Source organism: Chenopodium quinoa, unplaced genomic scaffold (genome assembly GCF_001683475.1).
Source record: "Chenopodium quinoa cultivar QQ74 unplaced genomic scaffold, ASM168347v1, whole genome shotgun sequence".
In the NCBI taxonomy this organism is placed as follows: Eukaryota; Viridiplantae; Streptophyta; class Magnoliopsida; order Caryophyllales; family Amaranthaceae; genus Chenopodium; species Chenopodium quinoa.
The window spans coordinates 1,963,214-1,980,161 of NW_018742730.1; the positions used below are offsets into that span (position 1 = coordinate 1,963,214).

Genomic DNA, 16,948 nt, shown 5'->3' on the forward strand with positions numbered 1-16,948 from the left:
TGGCTAGGTGTTTCAAGATCTTGTGAATGCGGAATTTTGTATTAAAGAGCAAAGTTATAGAAAAGAATACTAAAAGACCAATGTTATTGAAAATTGATGAATGAAAGATGATGAATGAAAACTTAAGAATAAAGAGAATTGTGAATCATAAAGTGATTGTTGATGAATGTGGATTGTAGATGATCTCAAAATAAGGAGAATTCGTGAATGAAAACGGAGTTTTGATACGATATTTATAGAGAAAAACATCCAATAAAAGATAATTTATCAAAACAGAGTCTGAAGACCACAAAACCACCTTGGCGCCAGCCTTGGCTCATTGGCGCCAAGACCAGTGGCTAGCGCCAGGCGCCAATGGCTGGCGTCTGGCGCCAATCCTGGTTCCAGGCGCCAAGGCCTGGGGTTGGACGCCAAACCGGCTTTTAACGCGTTTTCGAAATTCTGATAAAATTCCCGTACTGGAAGATAAAATAATATAATTTCAGTCGAAAATGCTATTTGATCTTGATTAAAACTCTGAAGAATCCTAATTGAATTAAGAATGATAAAACCTTCTAGAATGTTCTAGAAGACCAAAACCATTCCTAATTACATTAGGAATGATAAATCATATTAGGCCCTCCCCTAGATCATTGGGCCGTACTTAAAACTCAAACCAGACCCAGTTTAGTAAATTGGCCATAAATTCCTCAATATTCATCGGAATTGGGCTTATCGTTGGAAAGGTCTTTACAAGCCCCATACAACTACACCACTATTGGACCTATATCATGGACCAACCAAATTGGATTGACTGTTTTCTTAAAATAAAGTTTTCAAAAACAGAGAGAAGAGAAAAGAAAAGAAAAGAAATAAAACTTTCCGCAACACTAGACCTTTCCATACTTTCGTTTCATTCGATTATGATTCGACGTGAAAGGCACTCATCAGTGGGTTTGGTTTTGGGGAGACACAAATGGGTGTCTACAGGACCATATTAGAATAAGGTGTGCCACACACTCACACTAGGATTGTTTGGCATAATCAGTAATTTAATGGACTATAAGACTACTTATAGTAAAATTAATTACTTTTAATGGTTGGTTTAACAAATTAGATCAAGTCTAGCTCAATTATGTCCAAGCAAGAAACTCAAAACCTTTAATTGAACAAGCTTTCACCTTAATCTAGTTTTAAAATTTATAGTTTGTTCTATTCACTTTATTTCTCATATTGACCTTAAATTCGATTTCAAATGAGACCTTGGTACAACATATATATTTCTGGTGGAAAATAACTCGTATAAGGTGATTATTGATGAACAAAGCATGACCTTATATTAAGTCAATTTCAAATGAGACCTTGGTACAACATATATATTTTTGGTGGAAAATAGCTAATTAGTGGATTATATAAAGATAGGTGGAGAGATAGAGAGAGGATATATAAAGATAGCTCAAAAGTAATTAATGGCAGCAATCAGCAGCTATATTAATCCTCCATCTCCAACCCAAAGGTAATTAATCACATGATCACATCAGACTTTTGTTTTAGCTTAATTCTATGATTAGCTGCAACTTCTGTATCTTAATTACTAGTTTATCACCTAGTTGACATTCTTATTTGAGTAGTGGTTCTTACTAATTGTCTAATTGATATTTAGTCTTGTATCTTCCCAACCTAGAGGAATTCTTATTTAGTCTTAACTGGTTTTTACTATTCTAACTAGTTTAAATTTATGATCCTGTTTTGAATTCTATTTCATGTTTATACCTTTACCAATTATATTCTTGTTTTTGGAATTCATTTTGCCAATAATTTCATATACAAAGTTCATTACAATTTTCACACAACAAACTACTCTCATAAACTATTTAGTTTAATCAATCAAGTATGGCCTTTTTCATAGTGATTACGAATGTGCCTACATTCTTTTTAAAAATGAATTGTTTGGAACTAAGTTTCATACATAATTTTTACAGCCTACATTAGTCAATGATTGTTGAGTTTATATTTTATTTCAAAGGTAGTCTATTACCATCCTTTATTTATTTTAATTATTTAAAATTAACTTAGCTTAAGGCTATAATATGAGGGTGCACTCATGCCACCTTTCAAACATAGCTTTTTAAAATAGGACAATAGTAAGGGGCAAAAGGGGATAAATAAGGGAAATTTAAAATGGAATAATTGGGTTTTAAGTATTGTTAAGATTAGGGATCTAAATCATAAAAATCCAAAGGTCTACAAAATGAAACATGCATACTTGGTAGATAGTCTACAAATTTCAGAAGTCAAACATATAAATCCGTAGGTCGTCCATAGAGTCTAAAAAAATGCAACATGTAGTAGCCGTAAAATATTAGACTATATAGTCTAACAAAATCGACGCTGGTCTTGAATAACAAATAAAATTTATGGAGCGTCATCACCGAAAGAACTCCTAGTTGTGCTATTAAAGTCTTACTCGTCTTCCCCTTCTTCGTACTCCACTTGATTTTCCTCTTCCTCTTCCTCTTCCTCTTCCTCATCCTCATCCTCTTCCTCGTCCTCTACCTCATCTTCATCCTCATGATTAGCCTCATCCTCATCCTCATACTCAACCTTTGTCCGATGCATCTACAAGTACAAATTAATAATAGTTAAATAGTGGATTGTTAGGTTTTATCTTATTTAAAAGCTAACTTAAACTCATAATTTTTAACAGAACCTTAAGTTGCAAGAGATAATGTAAAACATAATTATATCATGTACGAGTATTAATTTAAGTGTAACTTAACGAAACCCTACACAACTAAATTATTGTTACATACATAATGGTAATGAGTATGTGGATGAAGTGAGTAGATTTATTTTCCTCATTTAAAAAATAAAAAAAAATAATACAAAAAAAACCTAAAAAAAAGGTGATAAGAATCATTTAGTCCTACCTAATAAGTGCACTACACCCTACAAGATGACGGACCAAAGAAGGGAATAATAGCTTCAACATATCAAGCATAAATCTAGCAAAAACTATGCATAAAGTGGGAATTCAATTTATCTACCTAACAGTTAAATTCTCTGACATGTAATTGTAATCTGAAAATCCACCTATTAGGCTATTAGGTTTTCACCCCTAGGTCACACTGACACTAGCCTTTTTATGTCACTATTTTTTATATAAATGTACAACAATTATTTTTTAATTGCATTGATATCATTCACAACTCCTACATTAGTTTAAATAGATGATATCATTTAACTTTAGCTTTTAAACAATCAAACACAAATTACTATCATACTTAAATGCTATTCATTTTACAAAAAACTACTTGTAATAACTATGTAAACATACATAACAGGAAAGAAATAAAATAAATGTAACTGTTATGTATCAACTGAAAACATAAATAAAATTAATTTCCCAAATATGAGTTAGTAGTAAACATGATAAGTAAATAAAATATTACCAACTATTAAACAGAAAACCGATATTTTACTAAAAAAAAATGAAAAAAAAATTAAAATAATAACAGAAAACCGAAAATCGATATTGTAGATAATTTATTTTAATCTTAATTTTGATTTTTTTTTATACACAAGATAATAATATTCACATCATCACATGCTTAAATAAAAAAAAATTCACATAATTCCAAAATAATACAAAACATAGTAAAATAATATTAAGGTCGAGATTACCTCGTATATTACCGACACGGTTAGACCCCGATGTCTATACCCCCTGTGCTCAAAGAAATGAGTCAAGAGAACCGCATCCCAAAATAAAGCCACACCACGCGGTCCACCACTTGAGCCGAAAATCTCGAGGTTGTAGTTAGTTCCCAACTTCCGTTCAACATATTCAAGGGCTAATTTAGGTATACGGGTTTCGGTGAGTATGAAAATTATAGGCGCATAATTGTGAAACAAGAAAATAAAGTTGTCTAAGAATGAATTTCTTGTCATTCCCCGGCATTCCAAAACAAAACAATACCTCCTAAGGGAATTTGTGGCCTATTTTCAATGTGAAAGCTCTTTTCGGGCCTTGTATGTAATTAAAATAATTTTGCACATAGATACGTTTAACAGGTTGTTGATGCTTTGTTTGGGCATTCATCATTGTTGCTACACTATATGCAAAATTGCAACACCTAGTGCCATCAAAGCTACTAACATAGTTGCAAAACAAATAAGTTCAGATTATCAAATAGAATAAGTTGCAAACCAAACCAAACCCAACCCCAAATACATAACTAATAACTAGTCACATGAACTATCCCAAAAACCAAACCCAAACAATTAAGTTCAGATTTTCGTGGTTCATACTAGAAACAATTGAAATAACACTAAAATTATTATTTTGATATTATCTACAAACCCTAGAAATTATTCACATAATATTATATAGTAACCCTAGCAAAAACACTAGTTAATTTTAAAGTATAGTACCTGAAATTGATGATTTTTGTTGAATTTAGCAAACAATTCTTGAAAATCCAATTCAGAATACCTAGAAATTCAGTATAATACATAATTAAATTAACTTGAAATCAACAAAAAGACTAATTAAACAACAAAAAGCCCATTGTTTACCAGATTTAGTTTGTCATTTTCGACTTTTCCAAATTAGACTAACTTAGTTGAGATTTGGTTTGTTGTTCTTCATCAGTGTTTATTCTTGAAGTTTTGGCTGAAACAATGAACTTTAGCTTTCTCCCTCTTCCTTTTTTTCAATTTTGGGAAAGCACTGACATCAGCAACAATCAGCTGCATTTTGGCGGAAAATTTCCCCCAAAAACACACCCCGTTCTCGTTTTGGCAACCAAACGAGAGTTTTTTTTTTTTTGGTTTGTCCTTTATTTTTAATTGAAGATATTAATATTTTAATGCTGTGCTGGTCCAATTGGACCCTCTTCAATTTCGTCAAGTACTTCCTCCCTTCAATTCGGGTAATAATTTAAGGGATCGGTTACAACTTCAATTCTCAAATTTTATGAATCGAAACCGATTACATTACTCGATTAGTCCATTGTAGATTAAAATATACTTGTATGTCTTTAAAAATAATTAATCCGTATGTTGAATCAGGAAAAAAAAAGGGAAAATAGTTATATACAATTGAGTGTAAGAAATAAATAAGAAGATTGTCTTAGCTAAGTTTGTAGTGGGCTAAAAACAATATGACGGGGGGCCCAATATGAGGTTCACCTACATTAGTGGTTCAAATCTCCCTCATAACATTATTCCTTTTTTTTTTCTAGGGTGTTTTATTTCAACCAAACCACTCGACTACTCCCTTATTCCTATTTTCCAACCACGAAGGCACAAACCACCAACCACGCGGCCACGAGTCCCGGACTGTAGCGAGCACCGCCACCAATGCCGGCAACCACCGCCCCGCCAAGTAGGTTTTCCCTTTTTTTTCATATTTATAAAACCCTATTTTACAAAGTTTAAGTAATGTTTTTGTGAATTCATTAATTATCAATGTTTAATGGTTGTGAATTAGATAGTTATTTAGTTAATTAATTTGTATACTCGTTTTTTAAAAAAAAAACAAGTTGATGTTAGTTGAATTATCGACATTGTCCCTCCATTGTCAAATTTTTGGGTCCGCCACTGCCTCCATAGTTAGTAATTTTCACAGAAAAAATGTTATTAAAGCCTAAATAACTTAGTTGTAGAAAAATCCTAAATAACTTAAAATAGCTTATAATGCATATAAAAATAAATATACTCCTTCAGTTTTTTTAAAGCTACGCGGCTATTAAAAAATTGGGTAAAGTAAAAGTATATTGGAATATTTCAATGATTGAAAGTACAATGACTATCTAAAAAAAAAAAGTATTGTCCATGTGGGATGGAGAAAGTAGAAGAGAGAAAGAAATAATGAGTATTGGAACTATACTTATTATTATTATTATTATTATTTTTTTTTTTTTTTTTTTTTTTTTATAAGTATTGGAAAACTATTAACATTATACAAACAGTACACTTGCACATGAAAGAGTAAGAGCAATTGAGTATTAGAAAATTTGTCAAAAATAAGTCAATTTTTGCATAATTAGCTCAAAATAAGCTAATATTATGATAGATAAAAAATAAGTTAACTTTTACGAGCTCTATACTTTGAATAGGTCAGATGACCTAAATCCTACTAAACAAGTCATTTTTTTTTATATAAAAAGTATACTTTTGAATTAATTATTAAAAAAATCATCCCCATTGTCGACCACCATACCCCCACGCGCCGATAATTGCACAGACCACCTCTCCAACCAATTCCCACCACCGCGTCAGCCCTCCCAACCCTCTCACCCTTAACCCTTTTCTCCTTCCCCTCCATGAACATCACCTTCTTTTTCCCCCACCTGAGTGCTTGACCCTTGCCTCTTCCCACTCCTTGAACACCCTTCTTCATCGACTGAAACCAACCTAAATCCGCAGATTTGCTATGAAATCCACCTCAAAACCACCATACCCACCTCAAATCACTACCCTAGCCACGAAAACATCGTATCTACCCCAAAACCCAACCCTAAGCACTGAAAATCCAGTCTTGTCACCTCGAAAACTCAACACCTGCCTAAAAAAACCACCACAAAATTTGTAAAATTAAAACAGAGAGAGGAATCGGTGGTGTCTGGGTGAGGGGAGAAAGGGAAAGGAATCGGTGGTGGCCGGGTGAGGGATGATCGGCGGTTGCTGGAGGTGAGTTCTGGTCGGCATAGCGTAGGGGTTGTTCTTCGTTAGGTGGGAGCTGATGGAAATTTCTCTAAAGATAAATAGTTAATTTAATTAAAATTTTTAAATGCACCACTCATATTGTGAGTTTGCGACACATGGCATACTGATTCTAAATAACCGGTTACCTCCATAAACATTAGGTCATGACTCGTTTTGGGTATATATCTTATAAAGGTTGACTTGATTATTTTAAGTTAATTAAAAGGTTGGCTTATTTTGAGCTAACCATGTGAAAGTTGGCTTATTTTTGACAATTTTTTATTGAGTATGTTAATTGTAGAGAAAGGTAATTTATCCATTATTTATGACTAAAATAGAAAAGATACTAAATGTAAAGGATGAATCAAAAGAAACACCTTAATGGAAATACAAAAAACAAAAAGGAACGGATGATGGAGTATTATTTATTTGCAATAGTTATTTTAAGTTCAACAATTTTATATATAATTGGGTACCCGAAATCGGAACCGTTACCCGGTGATTTCAATTCCAAAGTTTTAGGAACCAGTTGTGTCCCATTGGTTGTTACTTTGTGGTATTATATTAATTTTTTTGGTTAAAAAATTGTAGAAATTAGCATGGGGAGTCCTAGTTTATCTTCATGATAAACATAGAATGTTTATCTAGTCGTAAAAAAATATTTTCTTTGACATAGTTGCTTCTACCTGTCCATTTCTTCAAGTTGTAAAAGTAACGGCGTTACCCAACTTCTTCCTTCATCCTCTTGCTTCCTCCATTGAAACTGATTTCTCCTTCTTCATCCATCTTCTTCTTCCTTCTGCGATGTACATCCCTTCCACCAACACCACCATCTCCGGCGGCTTCGCCGTCAAATAAAACGAAAACTCTATGGAAAAAGGGTAAAATTAAGGGCATGGTGAACCCTTACGGGTAAGGGTGTTATCCTCCTCCATTAAAGCTAATTTTGAGTTTCACTTTTTCTGTTATTGAAGCTTCTAAAATTTCTATTGAAGCTTTTCCACTATTAACGGAGTTCTTTATGAAATTAATGTTGTTAACTTCCCTTATCGTTGAAATTACAAGGCTACCCGGCCAGACTTAAGTATATAGATTGACAATTATATTCTCACGATAAACACAATTTGTTTATCATGAAGATAAACTTGTATATTCTCAAATTAGCAAGTGTGTGGCTCGTATTGACATCCAAGTGGGGTGGAAGGGTCGAGATGGATGTAGGTCATGTACCTACCATAGGTGGAGGGGTGTGGATGCGTATAGAATTTTTAGGTGGGGATGATTGTAGAAGTGTCATTCACCTTCGACTTGTCTCATTGACATCCCTAACTTATTCTTCTTAAAATTAGTTTAGACTAAATAAAAATTTATGATTCCTTGATTCAAAAGAGAAAAAAAATGTCATTCTCGTTCACTTATTACTAGATATCTTTCATTGCGTAAAAAAAAATTATGAAAAGTATTTGAAAAATACACTATGAGACAAGCTTAACAAGATCCAATTGGATAGCGTAATAAGATTTTTTTTTCCTTAAAATGTGGTCAAAATGTAGTCAAATCAGTACATTAGAATACCTAGACCTTCATCTCCGATCTTCATTTAAATTGAGTTCTTTCCTCTCCCATTGAATTTCTCCATTAATGTGTTATGTAAACAAACACCAATTAGGTACAAAACTCATAACTCATGAATTCAATTTTTTTTTTTTTTTCCAATTGTGAAATCACAAACATCTAGTCATTGCATTAACAAATTCTCAAATATAATAGGGTTAGTGTTATTGCCAAAAAATATTAGGGTTAAAGTGTAGAGAAGTGCTTGCCAAAATATGAAAAATGTTTAGTGGAGATGCGGGGTATCGATCCCCGTACCTCTCGCATGCTAAGCGAGTGCTCTACCATCTGAAATTCTCTTTTCAAAATATAAACTTTTTTTTTAAAAAAAAAAACTAGACGTTTCCACCATTAACTCTTCAAAAAGCTCGCAAGTCTTCTTCTTCTTCTACTTCTTAGTCGAATAAAAATGCTGAGAAGGGCATTGAAACTCCGCCCTTTCCTCTCTCCTCACTCTTCATCATCTTTCTCTCACTTTTTCTCATCATCTTCATCTTCACCTTCACAAAATTCATCTGGGAATTTTGTCGAACATGTTGCGGGCAATCCTAATGAAACCCGTTCAACTTCAAACCCCACCATTTCCATCGATCGTTCTGGTCTTTGCAACCCTCCTGGTACTAATTTCTTCATTGTTTTTGACTACTGTGTTTAGTTTTAGTTTGTATTTTGTTTTGAATTTGATTTTTGGAGTTGGGTTTGTGTTGATTTGCAATGGTTTTTTGTGTGGCAGAGCATTCTCATGAACCAACCTCGGATTCCGAGCTTGTTAAGCATCTAAAAAGCATAATTAAGGTTACCCATTTTTCTTTTTCTTTGTTTTTCTTGTTGATTGATATTAGTCCTGCTACTTACTGTAGTATTTTCCAGAATGTAATTTATGTTGGCAAATGTGTGCTTCCTTGTTTTTGATGTAACTTTTTCCATCATCAGCGGATAGTGATGTAGACGGGATTTGATCTTGAGTTTTTTTTTTTGTGTAACACCGTATCACCTCATGGCCTCCTTATAGTACAATTAGCCATGTTAGTTGGCATCCTCTAAAGTGTGCTTTCTTATGATCTAATTAACTTAATGTGGTTTGATAAAAAAAATTGGATTTTGTGCTCGTTGTTTCTGTTTGATTTGAAGAGTCCTTTCACAGATAGGTAGGTGTGTATTTTTTTGTTTAATGTGAAGATTGAACAAAGAAATGATAATCAAGTTCCTGAAGTTGATCTATAACTAAATGCATTAGAATGCAAGAACTGTTTTGAGAGCATTTTCCGATAAAATTATTTCATTGAGTACTTTGCGATTTATATTGTGTGTCTTTCGGTCTAAGGAATTACTGTTTTGCTATGAAGAATTGAATTACTTTGTGCTAAAGCTAACATTGGAATTGGGCTTCTTAGTGTAGTACTTCATCAATGAGCATACTTGCTCAGTGATAAAAAAAAAAATGTTTACAGGTGGAGAGCAAACTTAAATTAGTGCGAAAAGAGAGCTTGTCAATGACATTGAGCATGACTATGACAATTTTGGGAAATTCTGAAATTGTAAATTCTCTTTATAGCTCGCAATTTTTCGTCAACCCATTGATTAACCATATAAACTAACTGTCAAGTATATCTCATCATCTTCTGCCTCCCACATTAAATTAATTATACCTGTAACTCTGTATGTGCCTGCCCAAAAATGAAAACCAACATTTTGTTACAAGACTTGCACCGCTGATAATTAAACGCTTGCCACGCATAAACTTTTACCGAGAACGGGTTGCACTGAAAAAATTTGTCCTGTGAGTCAGTTACACTTATGTTCAATCAACTGCGGCTTTATTGAAGTTCAATGCATGTTCATTTACTCTTCGCTTTGTAGTTTCGTGGAGGTCCTATCTCTGTGGCTGAGTACATGGAGGAAGTTCTTACGAATCCAAAGGCTGGATTCTACATAAATCGTGATGTATTTGGAGCAGAAGGTGATTTTGTTACTTCTCCTGAAGTGAGCCAGATGTTTGGGGAGGTAACTCAATAACCATACTCATTTATGCAAACGCTAGATATCCTGATGATGCATGCACTGTCTTGTTGACTACATTCATGCAAGTTTGATTGATAATTATTTTGATCATCTTGTATCACTGCTTATAGATGGTTGGTGTATGGGCCATGTGTCTTTGGGAGCAAATGGGCCGACCTAGTAAGGTTAATTTAGTAGAGCTTGGTCCAGGAAGGGGTACTCTTATGGTTGATCTTCTTCGAGTAAGTCCATATTAGCATTGCCCTCTTAAAATTCTAATCGTGGTCAAGCAATCTGGAGAAGATTAATTAAGAAATTTCAGCAGAATTTAGTAATAAAGCACTGTAATTTATGCATGTAGGGTGCATCTAAGTTCAAGAATTTCACAGAATCTCTACACATACATTTAGTTGAGTGCAGCCCAACTCTGAAGGAACTACAACACCGCAATTTGAAGTGTTTAGATGAAGATGATACATCATCAAGCGGAGAGAAAAAGACAGTTAGCCAAATAGCTGGAACCCCTGTAGCATGGCATGCTGCTTTTGAGCAGGTTCCATCAGGAGGTACAGAGTCTTATGCTATTATTTATTTATATCTATCTATCTATTCATTTATTTATATTTAAATATATTTATCTATCTATGATATATCTATTATCTACCCGTAGATCTGGCCTCTCAAATTTTGACCTATTGATACTGACCTATCGATACTGTATTGGAATATTTGCAGCTTGTTTGGTCTCGTGAGCTTACATTTTTCTTCTTTTTTTGGGTCAAACTGGGACCTAAATCCATTTAGGTGAACATTGCAATAGTTTTATAGTTGGATCTTCTGGATGCATTAATTTTGTTGTTCTAGAAAGCATGTACACAGACTTGACTGAGTTATTATATTTGAGATGAAATTTGATTTGCTCCGAGGCGTTTAAATGCAAGATAGGTGGTTAACGATATGCAGTATGAGGTCAAATTAATAAAGAGCAATTTGGTCATTGTTAGGATGATAACCCACATGTTGGGATTAATTGTTCCAAATTGAAGAAACAAAGGGCGAATGACTAACAAATAAGGTTGATGGGCAATCCATCTATAAATCTTTCGATTAGTAATGTAAGCTTGCTAAGCTTATATGGGCTCAGGGAAGCGTTAGAAAAATAACCCTCATGTGAACTTGTCCCACATTGAAGAAATAAAGGGCGAATGATTAACATATAAGATTGTTGGGCTACTTTACTTATAATCAATTGGTTTATTATGGAATCATGATGAGCAATTTGTTGAAGAGCTTTACATCTTAAAAAAAAAGGAACAATGGTAATGATGTGTTTGTTCTTTTTTTTTTTTTTTATGATCTTTAATGAGCGTTAAAACCTTTGTATTCTAGTTTTGATTTGTTTAATAATACTTATGGCAGGAAACACAATGAGAAAAAATGAAATTTATAGTAATTTCGGTCCATTATTTCTTTTTTTTCATGATTGGGGGAATTAGTGCGTTGATATAAGGAAAGCTAATTTGGGTTTTAGTGATTTATGACTTTATAGTCGGGGAAGTGGTTTTGGTGCTTCTTAAAAATCATGCTCCTATGGCACATAGTGATTTTGAGTAGCTCTTGGAGGAATAGCTAGGATGTGTTAACATGTTACTCATTCTAGTCATTGGAATTTACTGCATTTCTTCTTTATATTTTGCAACATTTAGAGTTTCTTGCTTGTCAAAGCACAAGTTTAGCCATTAATATCATTAAATTTTTTTAATTTTAGAAATTTATTTTTAAATATGTATATATTGAAGGTTCTAACAAGGCCCTATATGATTATTATTTTTCTTAATTAATATTCAAATTTTAATAGTATAGAAACCTAAATGTTGCAATAAAAAAGAATGGATGAGTGGAAGGATTAAAATTTATGCTAACTTGAATGTAATTATTGACAATCAATAATAACGAAGAGCAAAAACAAGTAAGCAACTAAAACAAGAAAGAGTTTACCGTGGAAACCCAAGTGCCAAAAGAATGATTGTGTAGCCAATTTGGTTGTGTTATATTTCATATGTAGGTTATAAAACCTTGGATTACTTGCAATTAATATTTCATATGACTCTGGATTACTTGCAATATTTTATTTGTATTACTAAAACTATAATGACTTCTGTATGTGTAAGAGTTATTTCTTGATGCTTTCGATGTTTGGGAATACATTTAAACAAGAAGATGTAGGCTTAGTTTTCTTACCTAAGTATTTGACTTTATACAGATGTAAAAATAAACTGTATACATGGATTAGATATTAGAATATAATTGAAGAAGAATGACCAGCTTCTATCAATTTATAATCTGAGTGTAAGCTAGATGGTTTATATAAAGCTAAAAGGAGCTGAGCATAACATACCAACTTGTCAAAATCTATGATTACCTTGAAGCTCACTGAAGTTCTTTCTGATTGTAAGTGACAATGTGCTTTGTGTGACCTTATCTTTTACTTTTTCTTCAGTGCCAACAATCATCATTGCCCACGAGTTTTATGATGCTTTACCTATTCATCAGTTTCAGGTTGGTTTTGTTACTTCCTCTCGTGTTCATTATCTCCTGGTTTGTTGTGGTTCTGTTGTGGTGGATGGCAGAAAGTCCATGGGTCTTTTTTGAGGATGTAACATTAGCTATGCTTACAGTTATCATGTGCTATTGTGTCAAGTCTAACTTGTAAATGATGGTTTTGGAACCCCCTATTTTGGTGCTCTTTAATTCTCTCCGTCTCTCTCTCAGATACATAAGCGCCAGTTCAAGTCTTCAAGCTTATATTCAGCTATTCTATATGTGAATGTTGTTTTGAGAAATTTATTATAATTTTTAAATTTATAATATTTGACTAAAAAAAGTGTAATGATTTTAGTGTAAAGCTGAAAAGAATCAGCTTTAAGTAATCACAAGATATTTCAATATATTTTCTCAATTTTGAATTAGTAGAGAGAGGAGCATCGCCCATGAACAGAGGGCAAAAAAAGATCAATCATCATGTCTAATTTCTATTTCGTTATGTAATTTCTGCTTTACAAAAGAAGACTAAGGTGACCAAAACACTTAGTTTTCACTTATTTTATACAGGGAATTGGGGTAGGGGCGGGGAGGGGGGGGGTGCTATTATATGTACTGTCTGGTAAAAATGACAGAATTTAACTGGAAGAGTGTGATATGGTTGTGGATTAAGGATTAAAAATCAAATATATGTCTCAAGAGGCTAGAGGTGATAAATGCACTTCTGATATAGTATCATACGATTTATATAAAGACTCGATTTATCGTTATGGTCAAATCCAAATTTTTGTAGATAGAGCTAATCAGTAGTTCCCAACCTTGGGGCGAATGAAATCCGATACATAAATTGATTACTAAAAGGAATAGAAAAAGCTTTTATTGTGTCGCTTAACTTGTGTAGGAATTCCTGACCCCAAGAGCTAAGAAGAATAAATTCTTTATTTCCCAGAATGAAATAACTGTCTAGAACAAGGAAAAAGATTAAATTTGTCGAGAAGTGCAAAATTAAGCTTTGAAGTCTGGTGTAATATGGTATTATGGTAACATTGGTAAGTTAGTAACCCATCCAAATTTAGCTGCTATGAGGAAGCATGGTTGAAAAGACTCATCTCTTTTATTTTTGAAGAAGTATGTGTGCTGCAGCTGTTAGGGAAATGTCTAACATGATTTTCATTACCTTTCTATCATTTGTGCAGCATGATTGACATTCTTCAAGCTGTTCTTGTTACCTCACTTTTCTTTTACTATTCTGAACCATATGCAATTTAGATATAAGCAGTTTTTTTTATTTAATTTTGGGGTAATTCTATTCACATTACTCGTTTAATCTTGAATCCATCTGCAGAGGGCTTCTCGTGGCTGGTGTGAGAAAATGGTTGACATAGAAGAAGATTCAGCGTAAGACTTCCAGATTTATGATACTACCAAATGCTTTAGCATTTTTTGAAATTCTAGTTATATGTTGCTCTGTGCATTATTGTTCTTTAGGTTTCGCTTTGTTCTCTCGCCTGCGCCTACACCTGCAACTGTTTTTCTTGCAAAGCGCTGCAAGTGGGCTGTGAAAGAGGAAGTAGACAAGCTTAACCAAATTGAGATTTGCCCACAGGCAATGGAACTGACTGAATCCATTTCTAAAAGAATAAGCTCTGACGGCGGTGGAGCACTTATCATAGACTATGGTCTGAATGGAATAATTTCTGATAGTCTTCAGGTGCTAATCTCTGTAGCCATATTATGATATTATTTAAGTGATTTCTTATCTGTTCTAAGCCATGTATGATGACCACATTTTATTCTTTGTGCCTCTTTACTTCTTTTAGTTTGATGACCGGTACATTAAGATCTACTTCGTATAAACCATTGTTTTGGTCTGCATACCATGATTAGAGTAGCTTCTAGTTTTTTTAAAAGAATATCCAAGGTTGGCTTGGCCCTTGTTATGGTCTTATGGGTTAGCCTTTGAGTTAGATTGAACATTTCATGGTTTCAAACTTTTTATGGTGTGTTGTAAAAACGTGATTCTTTGTTGGAATTTATAATACTTTTAACTTGAAATATTTTAAATCTTATGAAGTTCTGAGGTGGAGCAGCTACATTTGCGTAGCAATGTTGCAAGTTGAATTAGCAGTCCACTAAGTATCATGTCTGTTTTACATAGATGCATGAAGCTACAAAAATTTGGACTTAAATCACTACTAAATAACGTATGGTTCCCTTATGCAGGCAATTCGAAAACATAAATTTGTACCTATCCTTGATGTACCTGGAACTGCAGATCTCAGTGCTTATGTTGATTTTGAAGCAATTCGCCACTCTGCTGGGGAGGCCTCAGGTAGATAAAAAAAATTCTTCCATGTGTACTTCTCCCTTGCTGCCTCTTATTTGTGTTGATAACTGGTTTGGGTGTGCCTGTCAGATATTTTCTTTTTCTTTCTTATAGGGTACCGGATGCCAGGTTAAGATAAATGACAAAATCAAGCTAAAAGTTCTGTACACTAACTTCTTTTATTATTTTTTTTTCCTTTTCAGATAACGTTTCTGTTTACGGTCCCATCACCCAGTCACAGTTTTTGGGCTCTCTCGGTATAAATTTCAGAGTTGAAACTTTGATACAGAACTGTGAAACAGAAGAGCAGGCAGAGTTGTTACAGGCAGGATATTGGCGTCTGGTGGGTGAAGGAGAAGCCCCTTTCTGGGAGGGTCCTGAAGACAAGGTGCCTATTGGTATGGGTACACGATATTTAGCTATGGTTATTGTCAACAAGAATCAAGGCATTCCTATTCCATTTCAATGAAGCAGAAATGACACTCATAGTGAAGTAGTATAGAGATGTGAGGTGATTGGTTTATCTTTCAAGTAGGCTGCATTCCATTTTTTTCTTCGTGATGCAGTTTCAGATAACGAGTGTGATTCAACCAGCATTTATAACTTTATTGTTTTTGAGCTGCCTTTCCTAATTGTACAATTTTATTTGTGCGAAAGTGGGATTGAAATTGTGAAAAATAAAGGTTGAGAAAATCCTCTAATTGTTCTTATCAGAACAATGCTGAGTACATTAGTACGTGTTACTCCTACAATTGTGGATGAGGTTCTGTGGAACTTCAAAAATCAAAAGAATGTTATGAAGTCATTCAATTTGATATAAGGTACAAAATCATGTATTCTACCTTTGTTCATTTTCTTTGTTCTGTTCAGTTTACAATTTTTACATTATCCATTTCTGGCTTACAATTTTCATTGTACCATGTTGCCTCACTATACTATACCTTTTCACCCAGTAATGTATATGTAGTATTTTATATTATACTCAATATAAATATCCATAGATTATTCAACTTTATTCTACAGTCTCACTTTTTTACGTTTTTTTTAAGCAGGAAAATAATTTCATTTCCAATCAAATCCTAAGAAATCTAAAATTCCAATAGAAGTATATAACACTTTATAACTAATTATATATTAGATTCAATCAACAATCGTCTTAATAATAAATTTCATCAAGGATAGGTACATATTCTTTGTCAATAAAAAAATAAAAAAAAGGATAGGTACATATTCATGTTTTCAAATTGCATATGGGATACAGAAGGAGGGAAGCCCCAATTTTTAAATATGAGAAACAAGGAAAATGTAAATAAAAAGAATTTTATGAATATTATATATATACTTTTATTTGATTTACTCATTTATTTTTATTTTTTTTTTCGTTTTGGTCTCTTTCATCCTCCTCCATTTCCATATTCTTCTTCCCCTTCTTCCCAATAATCGCGGTTCCTCTAGTTAATCACCACTTTCACCGTCATATTTTTTAAACGAAAACCCTAAGAACAATGGTGAAATAAAAGGAAATGGTTAACTTCAAAGGGTATGAGTGTTATCTTTCCTCATTTAAGCCAAGTGAAGCTCCTTGTTTTTCCATTGAAGTTTTTTTTATTTAGTTTGGATATAGTGATTTGTTAGATAATTTCACAATGTAAACTCCCATTTACTAGCTAAATAATAAATTTACCTCATTGATATATTTGTCTTTTACACTTGTGACTTGTGAGTGTATACAAGTAGGTTTAATGGTGGGAGCATGTTACTATATCAGGAAAAGGT

General features: G+C 33.3%; 1 protein-coding gene across 2 annotated transcripts; it reads left to right on the forward strand.

The window, feature by feature from the left end:
* Positions 1-7,362: 7,362 nt before the first annotated feature.
* LOC110723423 (protein arginine methyltransferase NDUFAF7 homolog, mitochondrial-like) lies at positions 7,363-16,055 on the forward strand. Of its 2 annotated transcripts, none has more exons than XM_021902781.1 (10): positions 7,363-7,602; positions 9,038-9,099; positions 10,165-10,308; positions 10,437-10,547; positions 10,667-10,871; positions 12,806-12,864; positions 14,192-14,244; positions 14,335-14,557; positions 15,070-15,178; positions 15,376-16,055. In XM_021902781.1, the coding sequence occupies exons 3-10, from the start codon at positions 10,198-10,200 to the stop codon at positions 15,639-15,641; spliced, it is 1,137 nt and encodes a 378-aa protein (XP_021758473.1). In that variant the 5' UTR covers positions 7,363-7,602; positions 9,038-9,099; positions 10,165-10,197; the 3' UTR covers positions 15,642-16,055. The 2 variants fall into 2 exon arrangements, with proteins under 2 accessions (XP_021758473.1, XP_021758472.1); XM_021902780.1 differs by lacking the exon at positions 7,363-7,602 and adding an exon at positions 7,656-8,921.
* Positions 16,056-16,948: the final 893 nt, after the last annotated feature.

What these genes read in the sequence shown, in the direction of transcription:
- LOC110723423 (XM_021902780.1), top strand. Translation starts at nt 8,714, where the DNA reads ATGCTGAGAAGGGCATTGAAACTCCGCCCTTTCCTCTCTCCTCACTCT. An exon ending in TTATGGTTGATCTTCTTCGA is followed by an intron (nt 10,548 to 10,666) that starts GTAAGTCCATAT and finishes TTATGCATGTAG; the next exon opens with GGTGCATCTAAGTTCAAGAA. An exon ending in GACATAGAAGAAGATTCAGC is followed by an intron (nt 14,245 to 14,334) that starts GTAAGACTTCCA and finishes ATTGTTCTTTAG; the next exon opens with GTTTCGCTTTGTTCTCTCGC.